This window comes from Benincasa hispida, chromosome 9 (genome assembly GCF_009727055.1).
Source record: "Benincasa hispida cultivar B227 chromosome 9, ASM972705v1, whole genome shotgun sequence".
NCBI lineage: Eukaryota > Viridiplantae > Streptophyta > Magnoliopsida > Cucurbitales > Cucurbitaceae > Benincasa > Benincasa hispida.
The window spans coordinates 33,075,147-33,097,797 of record NC_052357.1 but is presented as its reverse complement, the minus strand read 5'-3'; the positions used below and the strand labels follow the sequence as shown (position 1 = coordinate 33,097,797).

Here is a 22,651-nt window from a genome sequence, read left to right as displayed (position 1 = left end):
TATACCACTGTATTAACACAGTTCAACACAAAGATTGCCATCCTTCGAAGTGACAATGGTCGTGAGTTTGTCAACCACACCTTCCAAGAATTCCTAGTGTCAAAAGGGACCATCCATCAAAACTCGTGTGCATATACTCCACAACAAAATGAGATGGCTGAACGGAAAAATCGCCATCTCATTGAAGTTGCTCATTCCTTGATAATTCCGACGTCTCTCCTTTCGTACCTGTAGGGAGATGCGGTTCTTACCGTAGTTCATCTAATTAATAGAATGCCTTCACGAGTTCTAAAGTTTTAAACCCATCTTGAGTGCTTCAAAGAGTCCTATCAGTCTACCCGTCTTATTCTTGAGGTTCCTTTTCGTGTGTTTGGGTGTACAGCCTTTGTTCATACTCATGGTCCACACCGGACTAAGTTTGCTCCACGAGCTAAAACATGTGTGTTTGTCAGGTATCCCCTTCATTAGTGAGGCTATAAATGCTTTCATCCATCTTTCAGAAAATATTTTGTCACTGTGGATTTCACGTTCCTTGAAGATAAACCGTTCTTTCCCGTTAGTCATCTTCAGGGAGAGACCACGAATGAAGAGACTAACAGTTCCACATACTCCATACCCATTAGCCTCAATCTTGAGCCTAGTCCGAATATTCCTGAACCTGAGCCTAGCCTCAATGTTCCTGGACCTAGTCTACCTAGTCTTGAACCTAACTCTGCTCCTGTTGTTCCTAGTCTACCTAGTCTTGAACCTAATTCTACTCCTGTTGTTCCCGTGTCGGTTCTTCCTACTAGACAAGTGCCTTGGATAACGTACTATAGGAGGAATCTCAGAAAGGAAATTCAGGAAACCTCTGGTGTTCCATCGGAAAGTGTCCAAGCATCGGAACCAGCTCAGGTTCAAGTTCCTGTTGTTTCAAAGGAGAGTCTTGAAGAAGAGTCTGGGAACATAGAAAATGATGAAATGAGCTCAGAGAAGGTTAAAACTTCAGGAAGTAATGAGATGTTGAAAGATCCTCAAGAAGATGCAGAATTGTCTCAAAAGTCTGATACTGAAGATGGACAGACGAAAACTGACAACTATGATACCACTCTGGATATGCCAATTTCTTTGAGAAAGGGAACCAGGTTATGTACAAAATACCCTTTGCATAGTTTTCTGACCTATAGTAACTTATCTCCTATTTTTAAGGCTTTTACTACTCAGCTAGATGCTCTAACAATACCTACCAGTGTACATGCGGCCATGGAAGTTCCCGAGTTGAAAGCAGCAGTAATGGAGGAAATAAGAGCTCTTGAGGCAAATAAGACTTGGAAGTTAGTAGCTCTCCCTAGAGGTCACAAAACAGTTGGTTGCAAATGGGTGTTCACAGTGAAGTATAAGTCTGACGAAACACTTGAGAGGTATAAAGCCAGGTTAGTTGCTAAAGGGTTCACTCAGACGTATGGGATTGATTATTCAGAAACTTTTTCTCCAGTGGCTAAGTTAAACACGATTCGTGTTCTTCTGTCTGTTGCCGTGAATAAATATTGGCCCCTACATCAACTAGATGTAAAGAACGCATTCCTAAATGGTGAGTTGGAAGAGGAAGTTTATATGAGTCCACCTCCAGGTTTCGAAGCTAAGTTTGGGAATCATGTTTGCAAACTCAGGAAGTCTTTATATGAGTTGAAGCAGTCTCCTAGGGCATGGTTTGACAGGTTCACCGTGTTTGTTAAGTCCCAAGGATTTGTTCAGGGGCATTCTGATCATACCTTGTTTACCAAAAAATCACCCTTAGGAAAGATTGCTGTGTTGGTAGTGTATGTTGATGACATCATCCTATCAGGGGATGACACGACAGAAATTGCTAAACTAAAACAAAGGATGGCAAGTGAATTTGAAATCAAGGATCTTGGTAGTTTAAGGTATTTTCTAGGGATGGAAGTGGCAAGATCAAAAGCAGGAATATCTGTATCTCAGCGGAAGTACACTCTGGACTTGTTAAAGGAAACAGGAATGACCGGATGCAAACCTATTGAACTCTTATTGAGGTCAATAGCAAACTGAAAAGTATTTCAGAAGGAGTTCCTGTGAATAAGGAGAGGTATCAACGTTTAGTAGGAAAATTGATTTACTTGTCTCATACTAGGCCTGACATCTCCTATGTTGTGAGTGTAGTAAGTCAGTTCATGCAGAGTCCATATGAGGAGCACATGGAAGCTGTGACTCAAATTTTGAGATATCTAAAGTCCACCCCTGGGAAGGGCTTGGTGTTCAGGAAACATGACACACGAAGCATCGAGGCATATACTGACTCAGATTGGGCCGGATCTATGACTGATAGAAGGTCAACTTCAGGGTACTGTACCTTTGTATAGGGAAATTTGGTAACTTGGCGGAGTAAAAAACAGGGTGTAGTGGTCAGAAGTAGTGCTGAGGCAGAGTATAGAGCTATGAATCTGGGAGTGTGTGAAGAAATCTGGTTGGAGAAAGTTTTATCTGATCTTCACGAGAGTAGTCCAGGGCCCATGAAGCTGTATTGTGATAATAAGGCTGCCATCAGTATTGCTAATAATCCCGTGCAATATGATAGAACCAAACATGTGGAAATTGACAGCCACTTTATTAAAGAAAAGTTAGACCGCAGAGCTATTTGTATTCCCTATCTACCTTTAGTCCAACAGATTGCAGATGTTTTTACGAAAGGGTTATTGAGACAGACGTTTGAAACTTGTATTAGTAAGTTGGGTCTTGCCGATATCTATGCCCCAACTTGAGGGGGAGTGTTGAAATACTTTGAATTAGCCCTAAGGGCATTTTTGTAATTTTTTCTATATTTGCTAAATTAGGATTTCACCTCATTCTATTTATATCTGAGGTTGGGTCTATTGTAAATATGACATTAAATAATAAGTCCTTTTCTACTGTGGTTTTTCTTCCCTGAATTAGGGTTTTCCACATAAACTCCTTGTGTCGTCTTCTTTTCTTCTATTTCAATACAAACCTAAACTTTATTGAGAAAGATAACGAAGAAGATTTTGATTGGAAAAACCTTGTCATTATCTACCGTAGATGTTTTCATGATGACTGGAACAAAATCACAACTCAACTTCATGAACATAATGATATGATACCATTCTTTAAACCCATTCATGCTGAAAAGACTGTCCTTTTGTTTTAGTCTCAAGAATAAGCTAGAATTATCTACAGTAACAGGGTTGGGTCACCATTGGTAATTATTATGTCAAGTTTGAAAGATGGTCACCTATGATGCATGCCTCCCCTAGGCTCGTTCCTTTCAATAGAAGATGCGTTAATTTCAAGGAAATCCCTCTCCATGCATGGAATATGAACTCATTCTTATAGATCGGTAAAGCATGTGGAGGTTTTTGGAAGTATTCAAAATCAATTGGAGAAAGCTAGACCTAACGGAAGTTGGTATAAAAATAAAGGATAAATACACAGACTTCATTCCAACCACAATAAACATAAGCAACGAAAGAGGATATCGTTTCTTGATCCAAACAGTTGGCCCCAACAGAAAGTAAATGGTTGGTCGGAAGAAATCCCAAGGTACATGGAACATTTTCTAGAAAGGAAATAATGAACTGCAACAAACTCAACCCTCTATTGGAACAATATTTCTTCATACCTCTACTCATGTATAAATAGTACAAGTTTATTTTTTATAAGATATATTCTTTTCAGTGCAAATATATTTTTTTTATCGGTTAATTTTTTTTTAAAACAGAGATATAAATCATTTTTATTCCTCATTATTACATTACAATCTATCATACAAAACATCCACTAATTAGTAGGACCTTTTAGAGTGACAACATACATACAAGCCAAATAACTTACGTTTAAGCATGCACGAACTAATGTAGATAGACAAAGAAATTAAGCGTGCATGAAAAATAAGAAAAGCATTTGAAATGGGTTAAAAATAATTATTACTGATTTCAAACATCATATCATACAAATAAAATCACAAGGGAGTGCATTATCGATTAATCATAATAACAAACCATACAAGAATAAGCAAGCATGCATATAATCACACAAATAGTATGAGCTCAGATGCTCAATGACTCCAGCCAGAACACAGCAAGAACACGAACTCTTTATTAAGATTATTTTTGGAGCTCTAGCCATGTCTGAAATATCTATCTAAGCCCCCTTTTTCTTTTCAAAGTTTAGTTAGGTTCCTGGTGCGTATCCATCCCAACGAAGCAGCGTTGGACACAAGTATTGGTCTTATGCCCATCCCATAGTGAGGATCACAGATACTCGAGCTTGACTTTTTGTCAATTTTTGGCAACCCCTATTTCACAAGACTAATCGAGAGTGTTGACTAAATAGTCATTGTATTTAATTAGTTCCTTGGTTTTCATCCTATCTTTTGCGATCGACTTCGGTTCATTTCTTTAGTCTGTCCCGAGATTGTTCCCAAATTTTGGATTTTTAATTTGGTTAGTTAACTATAGGGTGAGCAACCCCTAGTTTTTACAAAATATCTTTATTCATAAAATTGTTTGAGTCCCAGTTGGATTTTTCAATGTAATTTTTGAGTTTGTGATTAATTAAGTGTCTATTTGAGGTTCTTCATTTAGTTTTATAAAATCTTAAATCCACGTATAACAGTTGTATTTCTTCTAGGATTCTTCTCAGTTAATGTTGTTTTTGTAATTTCTTTGTAATACTTTAACAACTTGAGATATAGGTAAAGCGATGTGAGAGTAAAACTTATCTGATTTTTGAAGTTGGTGCTTTATCTACTCGACAACTTAGCTCTAGTTTCGAGCTTCAAAACCCATATTTAAAAAATTTTAGGCCTTCAATCTTTGTCATACTTGAATCAAATTTTAGGTCTTCAATCTTTGTTATACTTGAGTCATCAATCCTGTTTGAAAATTTAGTAAACATTTCATAAGCTTCTAGCATATCCCTTAATTCATAATAAGCCTGCTAATTTTGAGATGCTTTTCTCACATATTTGTATGATTTTCTATGTTATTCAAGCATCTGATGTTCCAATGAAGTTGAATTGGGTGAATATGATTTTGGGTCTTCAACTCTATCATTTTTTTTTTGACAAACAAATCAATCAAGCTAAATGACCACGTTATGCAAGTGTAGGTCCATTTAGCAAAGTGGTACAATGTGGGATTTGTTCGAGGGAGAATCAAAGTGGTACTTTGATCGAGTGGAGGATTGTTAGAAGTGTAAACAAAATCCCACATAGGTTAGAGAAGGAAATGATCATGGATATATAAGTTAGGACAATTATCTCTATTGGTATGAAACCTTTTGGGGTGAAACCAAAAGCAAAGCTATAAGGGATTACTGAAATTTAAAGTTATTACTTTGACGAAAGCTTGGAACCAAAATATTATGAAGTGTTTTGAAAGATGTAGCTTGGTTTAGTCTAGGAGTACCTATATTAAAGAAATAATAATAATAATAATAAAGTCTTATAATTAAAAATTAATTCTAAGCCAAGTTAGGCAGATCATTGGAAAGACATTTGTTGTTTCGGTACGTAGGTCATGCAAGATTGCAACACTAAATTAAATACAAGCATGTGTAGCCATCATAAAATGTCTTTCTTAAAAACAAAAGTTAGATTTTGTCCACTATAATTACCAAGTATATTAAGTAATTTTACAGGTTTCAAGATTACAGAAGAAGCGTCGAAACAATAAAGGATGTTCTAGAAATGAAGTGGAGGGCAATCAGTACAAAGAAGCATTGAAGGAAAAATTGTATTACCTTTTCAATTTTATGATAGCCTTCTTATCTTTCTTGTTTTTTGGGTTAGTACCTCCATTGGTTTATGCACTCTCATCCCTTAAGACAACAAACAAAAATGTCAAAATCGTAGCTGCTGCAGGAGCTTCCCTTCCATGCACTGCATTTCTTGCTATCCAGAAAGCTCACATTAGTCAAAAGCCGAGAAATTGGAATGTGTATATCAAAACTGCGGGCATATATGTTTCAGTTGGAGTTGGGGCTTTTGGAATAGCATATGTAGCTGGCTACATGTTTGGACACTTTTAAGAGAAACTTCTTTGGGGCTTCTGAAATTCAACACCAACTTCATATTATCATTACGTTGCTTTGGTTTTCGCTTATGATCGTATTGAATGTGTTATTTCATATGCATATTGTTGACCAACTTATATATTTGGTTTTCTACGTAAATAAAGGAAAAGAAATTTATTGTGATGTTAAAACAATTGGGATCGGTTATTTCAAACTTCCGATCTTCAAGGTAAAGCATGTTTTAGTTTCAAGATATATGTTATACATGAATTAAGATATTTAAGAGTTAATTAAGTATATTAATGGATGAAAATTGGTAGACTAATGTATTGGAGATTAGTTAGTTAGCTTCATAAATTTAAGGATAGGACTTTAAATGTTTGATGTGTTTAATTAAGGTGAGAGTTGTGATCTAGATTTATCCATGACAATCCTATAAATAGGATTGGTATTTATATTGCTTAAGCAAGCAATTATGTGGAAAAGAATACACAAAGAGAGTTCAAATTAAAAGGTGTAAACTAAGTTTAAAATCCTTTCAAATAAAAATGATTTTATTTCCTGTTAAATATTCTTTTGTTGATTAATTATTTGTGAGTATCTAGCACATGCTTCCAACAAGATGGTATAATAAAGCTTATAAACTGAAATAACCAAGAACTTATTAAAAAAAGTGAAAAAAGCCTTCTGAGTTCAAGAGGTAATCGAGGCACGCTTCTAATTAAGCGTTGTCCTGAAAGCAATTATTTTCTCTGCACAGGTTGCAAGCGGACTACAGAGATTGTCTCAACAAGATACAACAACTAATTTTAGTATAATTGTAACCTCGAATTACTTAGATTATCAAAACTCTTGGATACTTGCTTTCAACTCAACTGAAGATCAAAAGAAAGAAAAATAAATGTGAGAACTCTTCAATTTTGGATGAGATACTACAAATGAAGAAATAATTTACTATTCATAGGCTAACAACTTAGCAATACTCCAAAATACAAAAGAAAATCAAATGAATATATAATTGAAACATTTGTCAAATTTAACTCAATCGAGCGATTATTTGACTAAAATAAAATATAACTCATTCAAATTGAAGAAACTACATATTTAACTTTTATATATGTTTAATTTGTAAATGAAACATTATTTAATTAGATGATTTCAGTCCAATTTGAGGTTTCTAATCATAAATTTAATCTTTACTTTTATGTGTTTCAAATATTCACAAAAGATTCATTTTCTTTAAGAATAAATATCCAACAATGTCCAAATACTAGAAGACCAATATGGGTCTTACAAATATTACTCTCCCTTTTAAAGAATTTTTCGTTTTAACTTCACTTTTCTTTGTTGCCTTTTAATAACATGTTCACATTTTCCAAAACACATGAGAGAGTGTTTAAAATACATACCTTTTTGACCGGATCGTCACCCTTGTAAAATGTTTGAAGCTTCTCCCATGCTTTCTTTTATTGTTTTTCTTCCGAAATTTACCAAAAGTATTATCATCTAATCTTTGATAAATTATATAGGCAACTTGTAAGGGCATAAACTTTAACAAAGAAGAAAAAAAGAAAAATAAAGCAAAACTTGTTAGACACGTGTGTGGGTAGTGAAGGTGTGCTAGTGATATAATTTGTTTGACATGTGGTTGACTCTAACGTAACATCTCATATTCTTAGATAAATTTAAGATAATTATCTATAATATTTGGACGATGTATTTTGCAATTTTGAATACTAAAATTTAATTATTTCAATAAGATAATTTAAAGCATGATAAAGATTTAGATTTTGGATTTAAAGGGAAAAGTTTTGAGGTATTTTGAGGTTTGGGATTTGATTTGGATTTAAATTAATAGGGCTATGATTAGAAAGGAAAAGATTATAATTCTTTTAGAAGTTTTATATATATGAGTGGATTTTTTTAAAAATTGAGGAAAAGTAAATTATTAGTGGAAAGAAGCATTGGGATGCCTGCGTCATAATTTCCTTCTTCTTCGTGTAGTGCCACCGACACTCACTCACTGTCTTTTTCATAGCCGGATGCCACTGTTGCCTCCATCGTCGGACTTGCAGCGAAGGCGCCGACCGTACGTCAGTTCTGTTGAGCCATCGAGTCGAGGGCAGCTCTTCAGCCAAGCACCCGCGCCAATCTCGGTCGCAAGCCCTGTCGTGCAACCGTTGCCGCTTACTGGTCACTCACCTCTGTCTGACTAGGTAGCTGTGCCATTGCCGATCTCGCCTCCATCCAACTGCCGTCGTTTCACATGCCCCACTAGATCTGTCGTCGTGCTTTTGGATTTCATCAGAATCCTGGATTTTGGTAAGGATTGGTTGTTTTGGATGAGTTTTTATGGATTTTCTTGAAGGCCGTGGTTACCTACTGAAGTTTTGTCCTAAGGGGTTGTTTAATTTCGATTTAGGAGGTTAGAGTTGAGGTCTGGAGGTGTTTTTCATCGCTGTCCGTGATATCAAGGAGCAATTTTGGAGGTTTTGGAAAATATTCAAGATTATAAAGTTTTCAAGGATAATTGGATTGGTTATTGATGCTATGAATTGTGTTCTAACACCTAATATTTGTGTTTAGCTTTTGGGATGTGGATTTGGATCAAGCCATAAGTTGGATACGCTAATTGGAAACATTAGAGGTAGTTGTGACTTGGAATTTGGCCCTAAAGGTTTCTTTTAAATGTTTTGGTTCATGTCTTAGGTTTTGGTTCAAGGTGGTGAAGTTGGATTGCTTGCATAATATTCTTTTTGGGACTTAATTTCAAGGTAAGTAATCTTACTACTGGTGATAACACTAAATATGTGTTATCTTCCTCTTCTTAATTTGAGGCCATTACTATGTTTAATGTGTCTATTTAGTGTTTTTACAGGTTTTTGGCACCTAGGAGTTAGAATCAGCCATTATTAGTCGTTTCAGGTTAATTTGGAGAAATTAGGAGCTAAATTGAGCATTTGTGCTTCAAAAGAGGTAAAATGACCAAAATATGTAGGAGTATGTCAGCATGCAATAGAAGCAACAAGGATCAATAAACATTCTAATTTATTAATTTTGACGGTAAATAAAGCATGCTCGTACAATAATAAGAGGGTTTCATGTCCTACCTTTGTAGAACCTCTTGAATCTCAATTCTCAGCTGCAAAACTTCTCCAAATATCGTTGTGAACCACCTCAAGATGTTCCCTATTATTCTCTTGGAGCTAATTTAGATTGACTTGTGGGACTCAAGATAAGCTTGAATGAATGGAACTTAGAGAAGAGCTCACTGCACCATCCACTTTGAAGAACACCTTTCTTCAACTCGAATTTTTCAGCAAAAACTTAAATGATGCATGCCTCAATTCCACTTCCATCTTCCATATTTATTGCAAGACATTCATGCAAAGAAGAATGCTACATGAGGTGCAGCTCATGCTTACAAGATTGAAGCTAGAGTCAAGTGGACATTCATGCAAAGAAGAAGGCTACATGAGGTGCAACTCATGCTTAGAAGATTGAAACTAGAGTAAGTGGACTTTGAGTGAGCTACATGAATGTGAGTGGAGAAATCCAACTTTTATGTTCTTTGTGTTTTTCAATTTTTTAATTTCAAATTGATTTCTAAAATCAATTTAATTTCAAAAATTGAAATTGTTATTAATTTCACAAAATTAATTTCATAAATTAATTTTTTAATTAATAATAATTAATTAATTAAATAATTTAATTCATTTAATAACAAATATAAAATTAATTTTACACAAATTCTACTTTTATGAATTTAATATTTAAATCATATTTAAATATTAATTCTCCAATTTCGTTTAATTCTAATTTGAATGTTTCAAATTAACTTATCACGCTACTTTAAAACTAATCCATTTACGAGCTAGTAAGGGGACCTTGTGGATCTACAAATCATGGGCTTCAACGATCCGAGATTAATTGGCTAAACTCTTTACACCGAATTAACCCCCATTTGTTAACTAATGGGTCACTCCATTAAAGCCCATAATTGCACTTACCTCACTTTAGATATATTATGTTCACTCGATATAACCATGATTAGTAAGTTTAACCATTCACAGGTTGTTCGTAATAACAGTTGGGTCAAATATCTGTTTTACCCTCGAGATTACCACTTGTCCCTTAAGTCCCACTGATCCTCTAATGAACAATTGGTTTGTGATTTGATCAACAAATCGAGTCCTTCTTGGACCAATGAGAGGGTGGGGCCTCTTGTTCAAGACCCAGAGTCAACACTTAAGGGAACAACCTCTCTACTATCCCTTAAAACAGTAGGAGTGAATTCCATCTTGCACCCTATGTCCCCAGCTATGTACTCGGTCTTACCCCTGAAATGGAGATTTATTAAGCCGACGTTGTTGAGCCAACCCTCAACTATACAAATCTAAGGATAATACAAAATAAACAGGATTTCATAGTTAACTCAGAATTAAGGTCAAGTTACCTAGGTCATCACTTTGAAATAGTCAATATTAAACAGTAAACTAAAGGAAATCGAACATGAGGATTTTCATGAGCAGCGGAAGGTTCGTTCCAAATTTTAATCGAATACGAACAACATAATTATAGTTTCAGAAACAGAAACATAGGATCATGCATAAAACAAAATTACAACATGATATACTAAATGATTAAGGGAAAGAATTGACATAACTTTGAAGACTCATCTTCAACACCCTTGATCACGAACGCTCGAACAACCAACAATACTGCAACATCGAACGCTCGAACACCATGAACTTTACACTGCACAATCACAGTGAACTTGAACACCGCAAACAACATGAACGACCTCCACGGAACCTCTACTGTATCGAGTTGAGTATGACACCACCAAAAAGGTTAACTTGGTATTCTCGATGTGAGAATCTAGAAGTGTGTGTGATAACGGGCATAAATGCACGTTATCATAGTGCTAAGTTCTTAAACAATGTTGGATTGCGTTGATAAAATATGTTAACTTGTGTCCAAGTGTCAATTTTGTAATATTGTGGTCGCATGCTTCATCGCATTAGAACTGTAGATTTTTGTATTTTGTGCAGAATATGCATTAACGCAATGCAAGGATTGCGATCATAAGGAATCATTGGTCGAGCACAACTCCATCGCAAGGCTTTGCATTGATCGTGCTTGCAAACATTTTCCCGAAAAGGATCACCGCAACTTGGTCAGCGCAACATGATGGGCGCATCTGGGTGAAAGGCCAATTAAGCGCAATGAGACAGAAAGCTGATGACAGTCGAATCCAAATTAAGTTGACAGCCGACAACGGTCACAAAGTACATTCAACTTTATCGGTTACAATTATTCAGTGCATCAGTCAGGAATTAAAGCTGTCCCATCTGTACAACCAAGAGAGAGTAGCTGCCTTTCACCATGGATGCTCTATAAATACCAAGGGCATTCTTCAGAGAAAGGGTTGATCAGTTCTCGAGTTTATTAGAGATTTCATACTTCAGTTCGCACGCTTTTGTTCATAGTTTTCTTTCATTTTGAGGCGGACGCGAGGGAAGAAGTTTTGCCGGTAGATCGTTCCGGTAAGCTTGGGAGAGCACCAGAAGTTTCAAGGACAGAGAGAGGGCCGATGCCTGCAAAAGTGGGAACATCTTTAGAACAGAATAGAGATTTCAGTGTAAAAAATCTCGGTCAACAATGGATTGCTACCAGGCTCTCTACCTTTAACTTCCATTGCCATTTTATACTTAACTCATTTATAAAAATGGAATTTCCTTCTCTATACGTGTTCACTCTCTGTTATTCACGCATGAGTAGCTAAATCAGTTGAATGGGTTGAGAAGCATTTAGCTAGCATAACTAGGGAATTTTCATTCTTTGCGATTATCTTGTTCATGTATGCTTCATACGTCTATTAGAGATACTCAGGAGGGTAGTCTAAGGATAGGATCTAGACTTGGGAAGTTCAGGTTAGAATCTAGACTCGAAAGAGCCAGATTAGAACGCATAAACAAGAGATAGGCGCTTAGGAATGAGCACTATTTGTTATCAACGCATCACATACATCCTAGAGATAGGATATGATTGTATGTGGTCATCTTGCTTTCATGCATTTTGCATCATCGCATAGGACAAGAGTAGAGACTTAGGGATAAGCTCTATGGACACTTTTGCATTCAACACATGCGTCCTAGACTTAGGAGCATCGCATTTACATTGAAAAATGACTTACTGTGCATGGTTGTAATATGATCGCATAGTCTGACGTATTCTCGAGTAACGCTAATTAAAGATCTTCTCAACCTGTTCATCGCATAATCATTGCATCTATCAACGCAACTGTCTTTTCTCAAATTCGCCACCTTTATTTATTTCTTTTTCATCAACGCAAACAACAAACCCATCACTTTATTTATTTACTCGGTTACCGTAAAGCTCTTCATAAAAATTACCAACGCAAACTCTTTTCACAAGTTCCTATGTTCAACTCTGGACTTACTAGAAAACTCAGAGGAATTTACACTTGGATTCCGTTGGGGAAACTTGAGTGCACAACGCAATTCCATCAACGCATATCATCCACATTTCCACTTCATAAAATACAAGCATAAGGGGCCTTTGAGTGGACTTGGCTAGAGGCAGACACCGGAGAAGAACAATTGTGTAAACGATTGAGTAAGCGAGAGATGTCAAAGCCTATCGTATACGACGATGCCCAATCATTTAACAAAAGTTATGTGATCGTCTAGCAAAAGCTATGCGATCATTTAGCTCATCGGCCAGCAGAGATTCTATCGTATAGAAACTCTCCATGATCGTCTAGTCACTCCAAGCTACTATGTAGTAAATCTTATTTACTTGACAAACTATCCGTTCCGAGATTGAAAATCTCAAATCAACATTTTGCCAATTCTTACTAAATTTAGGAAAACATTTTTTCTTTTATCTCACGATTACCATGAAACTACCAATAACATCCCACTCAATTGGTTATTAGAGAAAAATAAATAATTATCCAATAATTAATATTATTACAAATATAAATGATAACCAACTTACCATACTATATTTATAACCTATAGTTTTAATATTTCATCTCATGAAACATATAAACCATATCTTCTTTTCTATTCTATGGTACTTAATATAAATCTCATTTACATTAATCCTCCACTTGATGTATCTCATACACCATATCGATCATATCAAATATAATCAAATTACCTCTTGTCAATTTGAATATTTCAAATCAACACCAAGAATTGATCCTCATAGACCTATAGCTCAAAGCTTCAATGGTACGTGAATAACTGAATAAATTCTTTAGTTACGGGATCTAACATCCGTTAACTGCCAAACACTTCACTAAAGACGGACAACTGAACTCTCCTTACTACAGATATATTATGTGTCCATCTTAACCAATCAACAATGTGATAACCCCTCACAGATCGCTAGTAAGTACAGCTCGGCCAATAATCTTATGTTTCTGTAGTTACTTCTAACTCCTTAAGTACCACAGATCCCGCTAATGAACATAAGTCATAGTCCTACTATAACCGAGTCCTCTCTTCCAAAGAGAAGCTGTAACCACTATGCTCAAGCCTCAGAATCAACCCTTAAGGGAGCAATCTTTCTACTTACCCCTGCTTCGGGGAGGGAGTGAATTCTATCTTCTGTACTGAGGTCCCAGCTCCTAAATCAGACAAGTCCCTAAAAAGGTAGGTATGTTGAGTTGGCAATTTGGCCACTCTTATCCATACTAATCAAATGACTGATAACGGGCAGAAATGCACGTTATCATAGTGCTAAGTTCTTAAACAATGTTGGATTGCGTCGATGAAACATGTTTCTTTGCGTCAATTAAGCATCAATTTCATAATATTGCAGTTGCATGTGTTTATTGCATTAGAATAATTGATTTTTGTATTTTTGTGTAGAATATGCATTGACGCAATACAAGAATTGCGATCATAGGAAATCATTGGTCAAATGAAACTTCACCGCAAGGCTTTACGATGATTGTGCTCGCAAACATTCGCCCGAGAAGGATCGCCGCAACTTGGTCAGCGCAATATGATGGGCACATCTGGGTAAAAGGCTAATTAAGCGTGATGGGACAGAAAGCTGATGACCTGTCTCTTATACACATCTAGATGTGTATAAGAGACAGGTGCAAGAAGGATCGCCGCAACTTGGTCAGCGCAATATGATGGGCACATCTGGGTAAAAGGCTAATTAAGCGTGATGGGACAGAAAGCTGATGACAGTCGAATCCGAATTAAGTTGACAGCCGATAACGGTCAGAAAGTACATTCAGCTTTTCGGTGATAATTATTCGATACATCAGTCAAGAATTAAAGTCGTTCCATCTGTACAACAATGAGAGAGAAGTCTTCTTTCACCATGAATGCTCTATAAATACCAAGGCCATTCTTCAGAAAAGGGGTTCACCAATTTAACGATCTTTTGTTCCACAAGTTCACGCCTCTGTCCATACCTTTCCTTTTCATTTTAAGGTGGAGCAAAAGAAGAATGGTGGCACCGGAGATCACTCAGGGCAACTCGAGAGATAACCTTGAGGCGAAGAAGCAGAAAGCTGGCCGACTCTCGCGAGAGCAAGATTATCTTTTGAGCACGAGTAGAAAACAGTGTAAATGCCTGGCAGCAAGAGATTGCTACCAGGCCCCTTTATTCTATACTTACATTGTTATTTTGTACTTCATCTTTATATTTATACATTGGAAGTTCTATTTCTACATCTGTTCACTCTCTTAGCACGCATGAGTAACTAAACTAGTCGAATAGGTTGAGAAGAACTAAGCTAACATGACCTAGGAAGTTCATTACTTGCGATTATCTTGTTTTATACTGTGCAAAATACCCTTTAGAGTTACTCGAGAGAGAGTCTAAAGAAAGAACCTAATGACTCGAGAGAGCTAGGTTAGAATCTGGACTCGAAAGAGCAAGATTAGACTTTCATAAACAAGAGATAGGGATTTAGAGATAAGCTCTGTTTGTCAACTTGCATCGCATGCATCCTAGAGATGGGAATGATATTATGTGGTCGCCTTATTTGTATGTGTTATATCCTGTCATCGCATAAATAAGAATAGAGGCTTATGTGTAGGTCCTATAGACTTATCGCATATATCACATGCATTCTAGCATTAGAAGCCGTAGTATTCGCATTGAGAGATGGTTTACTATTGTATGGATGTTGCATGGTCGCAAAGCATGAACACATTATAAGAAGTGTTAGCTGAAACCCTTCTCAACCCGTTCATCGCATCTCCCATTTATCAACTATTTTCAAACTCCGCCGCATTTGTTATTTATTTTTTTCATCAACACAAACAACAAACCCAACGATTTATTTATTGATACGGTTGCCGCAAAGGCTTTCATAAAAATTACCAACGCAATCCGTTTTCATAAGTCCCTGTGTTCGACCTTGGACTTACTAGGAAACTCAGAGGAATTTACACTTGGATTCCGTTGGGGAAATTTGAGTGCACAACGCAATTTCATCAACACAAATCAAGCATCAATGACCGCCCTCAAAGGCAAGAGTTCCCAAAACACTCGAATGTCTCCACATGAATGGTCAGGATCTACCATCTGTAGTAGTTTACAACACTTGCAAACCTCTACAAAGTAGGTCGTATCCGTTAGTGTCACCAGGATCGGGTATCCCAACTTAATCTTTATACTACATACCTATTTAGGTTATCACTTAAGGCATGATCCACTTGTATATCTCATTACATGCTTAAGTTGACATACGATAACCATGGAGCTTTATTTATTGGATATGAGTAAATTCCAAAATGAACTAACTCTTATTTTATTCTTAACAATGTGTATATTACAAACAATTAGACTCCGGGAGAATTAGGATACCAATCCCAACAATCTTCCACTTGTTCTAATGTCTTGAGAGACTAATGTACAATACAAGATAAATACACGTACAATATATAATAAACTAAGGCATACCCAATATCATCTCCCACTTTCCCTAGACAAGATGGCACATGTCCCGCAGACCTAGACTCTCTAGGTGACCCTCAAATACTTTAGTCGTGAGAGTCTTTGTAAAGGGATCAACAACATTGTGCTTTGACACGATCTTTGTGACTATCACATCATTGCGATGCACAATCTCCTTGATCAAGTGGTATTTTCGTTCTATATGCTTGGCTCGATGATGACTCTGAGGCTCTTTCAAATTTTCCACAGTCTCGCTGTTATCACAATAAAGAGTGATAGGCAAATCCATATTTGGAACAACTTCCAAATCTGTAAGGAATTTCCTCAACCAAACAGCCTCCTTAGCTACTTCACATATGGCTACATATTCGGCTTCTATAGTGGAGTCCACGATGCATCCTTGCTTGATGCTTCGCCACACTACAACCCCTCTATTCAGAATGAACACTAACCCCGATGTCGATTTGCGAGAATCTCTATCGATCTGAAAGTCGAAATTTGTGTATCTTGTAAGGATCAAATCCTTATCTCCATACACGAGCATGTAATCCATCGTTCTCCAAAGATACTTGATGATCGTCTTGACCGCCGTCCAGTGATCAAATCCTAGATTGGACTGATATCGACTGACAATCCGTACTGCATAGCAAATGTCGGATCTGGTACACTATATTGCATACATTAAGCTTCCTACAACTGAAGCATAGGGAATCTGTCTCATCTCCTCAACTTCTTGAGGTATCTTACGACATTGATCCTTAGACAAAACGATTCGATGCCTGAAGGGTAACAAACCCCTCTTTGAATCCTGCATCTTGTACCTGGTCAACATTTGATTGATGTACGATGCCTGAGACAAGACTAACCTTTTATTCTTATGATCTCAAATGATCTAGATCCCTAGAACATACTGTGCCTCACCCAAATCTTTCATTTGGAACTGGGTAGCTAGCCACATTTTAATGTCAGCCAGATACTCTATATCATTCCTAATGAGTAGGATATCATCCACATACAGTACCAGGAAAGCTACTGAGCTATTAATGATTTTCTTGTAGACACAAGGCTCATCAATGTTCTGACCAAATCCAAATGACTTAATCGCAGTGTAAAATCTAATGTTCCATTATTGAGACACTTGTTTCAGCCCATAAATTGACCTATTATGCTTGCAAACTTTTTGCTCTTAATCTGAAATGACGAATCCCTCTGATTGAGTCATATAGATGGTCTTCTCAAGATTACCATTAAGAAAGGCAGTCTTCATGTCCATTTTCCATATCTCATAATCATAAAATGTGACTAAGGACAGGAGTACTGAAAGTCTCGAGTATGACAACAGGTGAGAAAGTTTCCTCATAGTCAACTCCCTCGACCTGGGTTTAACCCTTTGCCACGAGTCGAGCCCTAAAGGTTTGCACCATTGGCTATACCTCTCTTTCGCTTATAAATCCATTTACACTCAATAGGTATTACCTCATCAGGCGGATCAACAAGCTCCCAGACGTTATTGAAGTACATAGACTCCATTTGTTGGTTCATGGACTTAACCCATTTAACCTTGTTAATATCCTCCATTTCTTTCTTAAAAGACAATGGATCCTCGACCCCATTAATAGAAATGATGTTCTGGGCTTCAGTTAAACCTATGTAGCAATCCAGTGGGTTCATAACCCTCCCACTTTATCGAGGTAGTCTCAACTCTTGAGCTAGTTAACTAGATACACCGATGTCAACTACTCTTGTTGATCTATCGGCCTGTTCAACAACTCATGTTGAACCCTCAGTATTCTCAGTCTCGCTAGAATCTCATGTACAACAAGCTTACTTTGTGGCTTATGATCCCTTATGTGGTCTTCTTCCAAGAAGAAAGCGTTTGTAGAAACAAACACTTTGTTCTCACTCGGATCATAGAAGTATCCACCTCTCATTTCCTTGAGGTAACCTATAAAAAGCCAAAATTTCGAACGTGGTTCCAACTTCTTCGGGTTAGTCACAAGCACATGTATCGGACAACCCCAAATCCTAAAGTGGCATAAACTACCTTTACTGCCTCTCCACAACTCAAAAGGTGTTTCAGAAACATTTTTCGAGGGAACGTGTTCAAGATATAACATGTACTCTCCATTGCTAAATCCCGAAACGAGTCTGGAAAATGAGCATTTATACACCGAACAATGTCCAACAAGGTTCTCTTTCTCCTTTTTTGATACACCATTCTGCTGAGGTGTACCTGGGGCCAAGAGTTGGGACGCAATCTCATGTTCTATCATATAGTTCTGGAATTAGAGGTTCATATACTCTCCACCACAATCAGATCGTAGTGTTTTTATCTTCTTACCTAACAAGTTTTCAACTTCATCCTTATACTTCTTGAACTTGTCAAGGGCTTCAGACTTACGTTGCATTAGATAGAGATACCAGTACCTTGAATATCATCTATGAAAGAGATGAAATATTCATACTCAAGCCCTAACACTCATTGGACCACAAAGGTCAGAATGGATAAGCTCTAAGGCTTCCTTGGCTCTGTAACCTTTTTTAGTAAAAGGTCGTTTGGTCAGCTTGCCTTCGAGTCATGATTCACAAACTGACAAGGAGTTTTCTTCTAAACTCTTTAGAAGCCCACTTTTCACCAACTGCTCAATCCTATTGAGGTTTATGTGACCTAAACTTAGATGCGAAAGATGGGCATTTTCTTTAGGAGAAATCTTTGGTCTTTTAGCTGTTATAGCCATACTGAACATTTCAATATTAAACAAGAATTTTATCACTAACGTCCTTAGTACATATAAGTTGCTTTCCATCGAACCAAAACAAATCTCCATTCCATTCTTGAAAATAAACACTTTATTATCATAAAAGGAAACGGTATACCCTTGTTCAATGAGACAAGAAACCGACATTAAGTTTCTCTTAATATGAGGAACTATGAAAACATTATCCAGTAACAGATAACATTTCTTGTCCAAAAATAACTTTAGTCTACCTACAGCAACAACTGAAACAACCCCACCAGTACGGACTTGAAAAGTCATTTCTCCCTATGGCAACGTTTGCCAGGAACTGAATCCTTGGTAAGAGGAATTGAGATGGTTGGTAGCACCCGAATCTAGGATCCAGGCAGAATCATCATTCTCTACCAAACACGTCTCCAAGACCAATAAATCAGATTTACTGTCTTTCCTCCTCTTTTAGAGAGTAGTGGGATTAGTATCAGAACAACTGACACTATTGGTTTTTTCATCCATCCCTTTGTGCTTGAAAAGTAAGAACTAACGTTCAAACAAATCTTGCAACGAGTCCATGATCTCGCGTGCAATGACCATGTTCTCAACCCTTTTGGCCAAAACATCAGGTATTCTAGGGAAAATGTAAAGTCGGGCCAATGAATTTACCACGAAAAACGTTTTACAAGACTCTTTCCACTGCATGTAATCGGTCAAATTAAAGGCTTTAAACGGAAATACTAATAAGTTGTTGAAAACAAAAACACACTGAATTACATTAGGTTTTAAGCAAATAGCCGTTGAAAAAACAAACAACATCCAATAAGGTTTAGCAAAACTAACATGAACTCCATGTGACATCTAGTATCACAATTACGCTTCAAAGGTTTAGGACAAAAGCCGCCAAATGGAGGTCCATTATTCCTTCTTTTAATTGAGAAATTCTCAACCAATCATTAATACCAGAATAACTCTTGCTTCTATAACGACTAGCCATCATTGACTTGGTCAAGAGATCATTAACTTACTTAACAATCTCCCGTAAGTGTGACCCGCCATTTTAGGTCTAGAGATCTGCCCTAAGCAGCCAATTCGAAGGGAAAATATCTGATTGGAGATAAACTTAGAGTAACACTATCCATTTCTGGAGTTCACCTTGATCTTGACCAACTGCACAAAATCCATCCGAAAGGGGACACTCCTAAAGCTCCACGAGGGAGTACAGAATGATCTCACGATGTGAACCAATGACAGAGACCGTAGGACGTGTTGACACACATCCTTCACCCACTTACTATAAACACTCTCTCCACCCACCTTGATATTGACTCATGCAAACACCATCCATAGTGGGATGCTCCCAGGGTACCACGAGGCCAAGCATGAATCTCACAGTGTGAGTATATAGGGAAAAACGTGATTGGAATCATTGACATATCAGATACATCTCTTCCTCCTACTGTGTATTTTATAACCTAGGGTTTAGTTTACTTAGAAAAAACCCAGCTAAGGATTTTAACTAAGTCAATTTTTTGGTTTTCCCAAGAGTAACTTTTACCTTGGATAGTTAAATTTTTTTTTTTATCATTATCTATTAAACTCTTTAACAGAGTCTTTGACCAATTGTCGCATGCTTGTAGAAAATCTATCTAATTCACCTTTCCAGGTAGATTGCCAGGTAGGGATGTTTCGTTTCCATTAGCTTAAGAATAACAGCCTAGACAAAACCCATCTTAGACAAAAAGTCCCTTATAGATAGATTTAAAACAAATTTAATCTTTTATGCCAATCAATTTAATCCTATTAAACCGATTTTAAAAGATTAATCTAGGTTACTAATCTCATTAGAACCAGTTGAACTTAGGTCTATCTCAATCCAATTTTAAAACCCTTTTAAAATCATGAATTCACCCTAAGTTTGCATGTAACTCTTTCTTATCGATTTTAGTTCTAATTTCCTAACAATTATAGCGGAAATAACCAAAACTACAATGCAAAGCTAACACATACAAGACAATCATAACGATTATAAATAGCCTAAGTGTCATGCTCAATGCATTGTTCATTAATTGCTATCTTTTTATATAACTCTTATACAAAAAAGCAATGAATCACGCAGAACATGCTTCCATTCACCTTTATACTATAACGCTTACAATAAAAGGATGATGCATGAATATGCTCATTGCATGTAAAAATATAACTCTTATATTTTCACGATGCATGCACATGCTTTCACGTAATTTCTTCATGCTAGATTATAACATTTATAATACATGATGCATGAAGAATTGCCAACCTAAGGTGGGTTTCAAATCTATATGTCAAACACTTTGCCATATAAACCATACATCATGTGTATAATAAATAAATGTTGATGAATAGGGTAAAATTGCCTCAAAATCCTCAAAAAGCAAGGAGTCTACGATTCAAAGGCGAATCGGGTCTTGAACCGATTGGGTGAAGCAACATATCTCCACTCATTGTGCACCAAACACCCCGTGATCGTCTACATAAAAGAACAAATGCTTTGCTCTATCATTTATCTACGCCTCCCAAGCTAAACGATCATTTAGCAACGATCGTGTACCTCTATCAGTGTGATGAAGCATGAGGTACGCAATCGTTTGGCGCGCTCCCATAATGCAAGTCTTATATGATCATCTAAACGACAACGATGCGGTGAAACACCATCGTCTAAATGATCGTTGAGCGAGTGCCTTTGTATCATATACCGCGTGATCGTGCAGTCAGTACTATGCGATGAGCATGCTAACTACAAGATCGTTTAGTGCACATCTTTTTCTAAACGATAAGCATCATATGCTCCCACTACGATCGTCTACCTCTAGCGTCTACGCGATCGGGTAACCAACGTTATGTGATTCAGTAAATTATTTACCTTCATTTAGTAAATACTACATGGTCGTATAGAAAAATCTATACGATCATTTAGATAAATCCAAACGATCGTTTACCTGAGGCTACACGACACGACCAACTCTTGGTATTCTTCTACGTAGAGAACCACATCTCCATGCTTCAAAACTTCATCATGAACGACTCGACTAACTCAAACTCTTTGAATTACATACTCGATTGCATGTTAATTATGCCCAAAAACACAGAGGCCCTTACAAATCAAAACTTTGTAATTGAATGAAAACTTTAAATAGAGGCAATTAAACCCGTAAAAATTCATCAATGTCATCCACAAAAGCATTGAACAATTAAACAAAAATGCAAAAAACCCACCACGACTGTAAAAAAAATTCAAAACAGAAGTGAAATTTGGAATATCAAAATAACCTTGCTCTAATGCCAATTGAAGGAAATCGGACATGAGGATTTCCATGGGCAGCGGAAGGATCGTTCCAAATTTCAATTGTATATGAACAACACATTTACAGTACCAGAAACAGAAACATACGGTCATGCATAAAACGAAATTACAGCATGCTATACTAAATGATGAAGGGAAAGAATTGACATACCTTTGAAGACTCATCTTCAACACCCTTGATCAGGAACACTAAAAAAAACAGCAACACTACAACACTCGAATGCTCGTACACCACGAACTCTACACTGCATGATCATAGCTAACTCGAACACTGCAAACACAATGAACGGCCTCCACAGAACCTCGACTGTGTCGAGTTGAGTATGACACCACCAAAAAGGTTACCATGGTATTCTCGATGTGAGAATCCAGAAGTGTGGACTCTGTGTGGACTTGGCTAGAGGCAGAGATTGGAGGAGAACAATCGTGTAAACGATTGAGTATGTGGGAGATGTCAAAGCCTATCGTATAGGACGATGCCCAATCATTTAACAAAAGCTATGCGATCGTCTAGCAAAAGTTACGCGATCGTTTAGCTCATCGGCCAGCTCAGAGTTTATCCTATAGAAACTCTCCACAATTGTCTAGTCTT

General features: G+C 36.9%; 1 protein-coding gene and 1 long non-coding RNA gene across 6 annotated transcripts in view; both read left to right on the top strand.

The window, feature by feature from the left end:
- Positions 1–6,221, top strand: part of LOC120085457 — a 53,204-nt gene extending 46,983 nt beyond the window's left edge. For 3 of the 5 annotated variants that reach the window (XM_039041426.1, XM_039041425.1, XM_039041424.1), the window contains one exon: positions 5,653–6,221. In XM_039041426.1, coding sequence (XP_038897354.1) covers positions 5,653–6,042 — 390 coding nt within the window. In that variant the 3' untranslated portion in view covers positions 6,043–6,221. Of the gene's footprint in view, positions 1–4,177; positions 5,586–5,652 lie in introns of those variants that run through there. The other 2 variants (XM_039041427.1, XM_039041431.1) reach the window with 2 other exon arrangements.
- A 989-nt stretch (positions 6,222–7,210) lies between these two features.
- LOC120086636 lies at positions 7,211–9,643 on the top strand. The gene is made up of 2 exons (XR_005484276.1): positions 7,211–9,003; positions 9,146–9,643. It is a non-coding gene; the product is annotated as an uncharacterized LOC120086636 (long non-coding RNA).
- Positions 9,644–22,651: the final 13,008 nt, after the last annotated feature.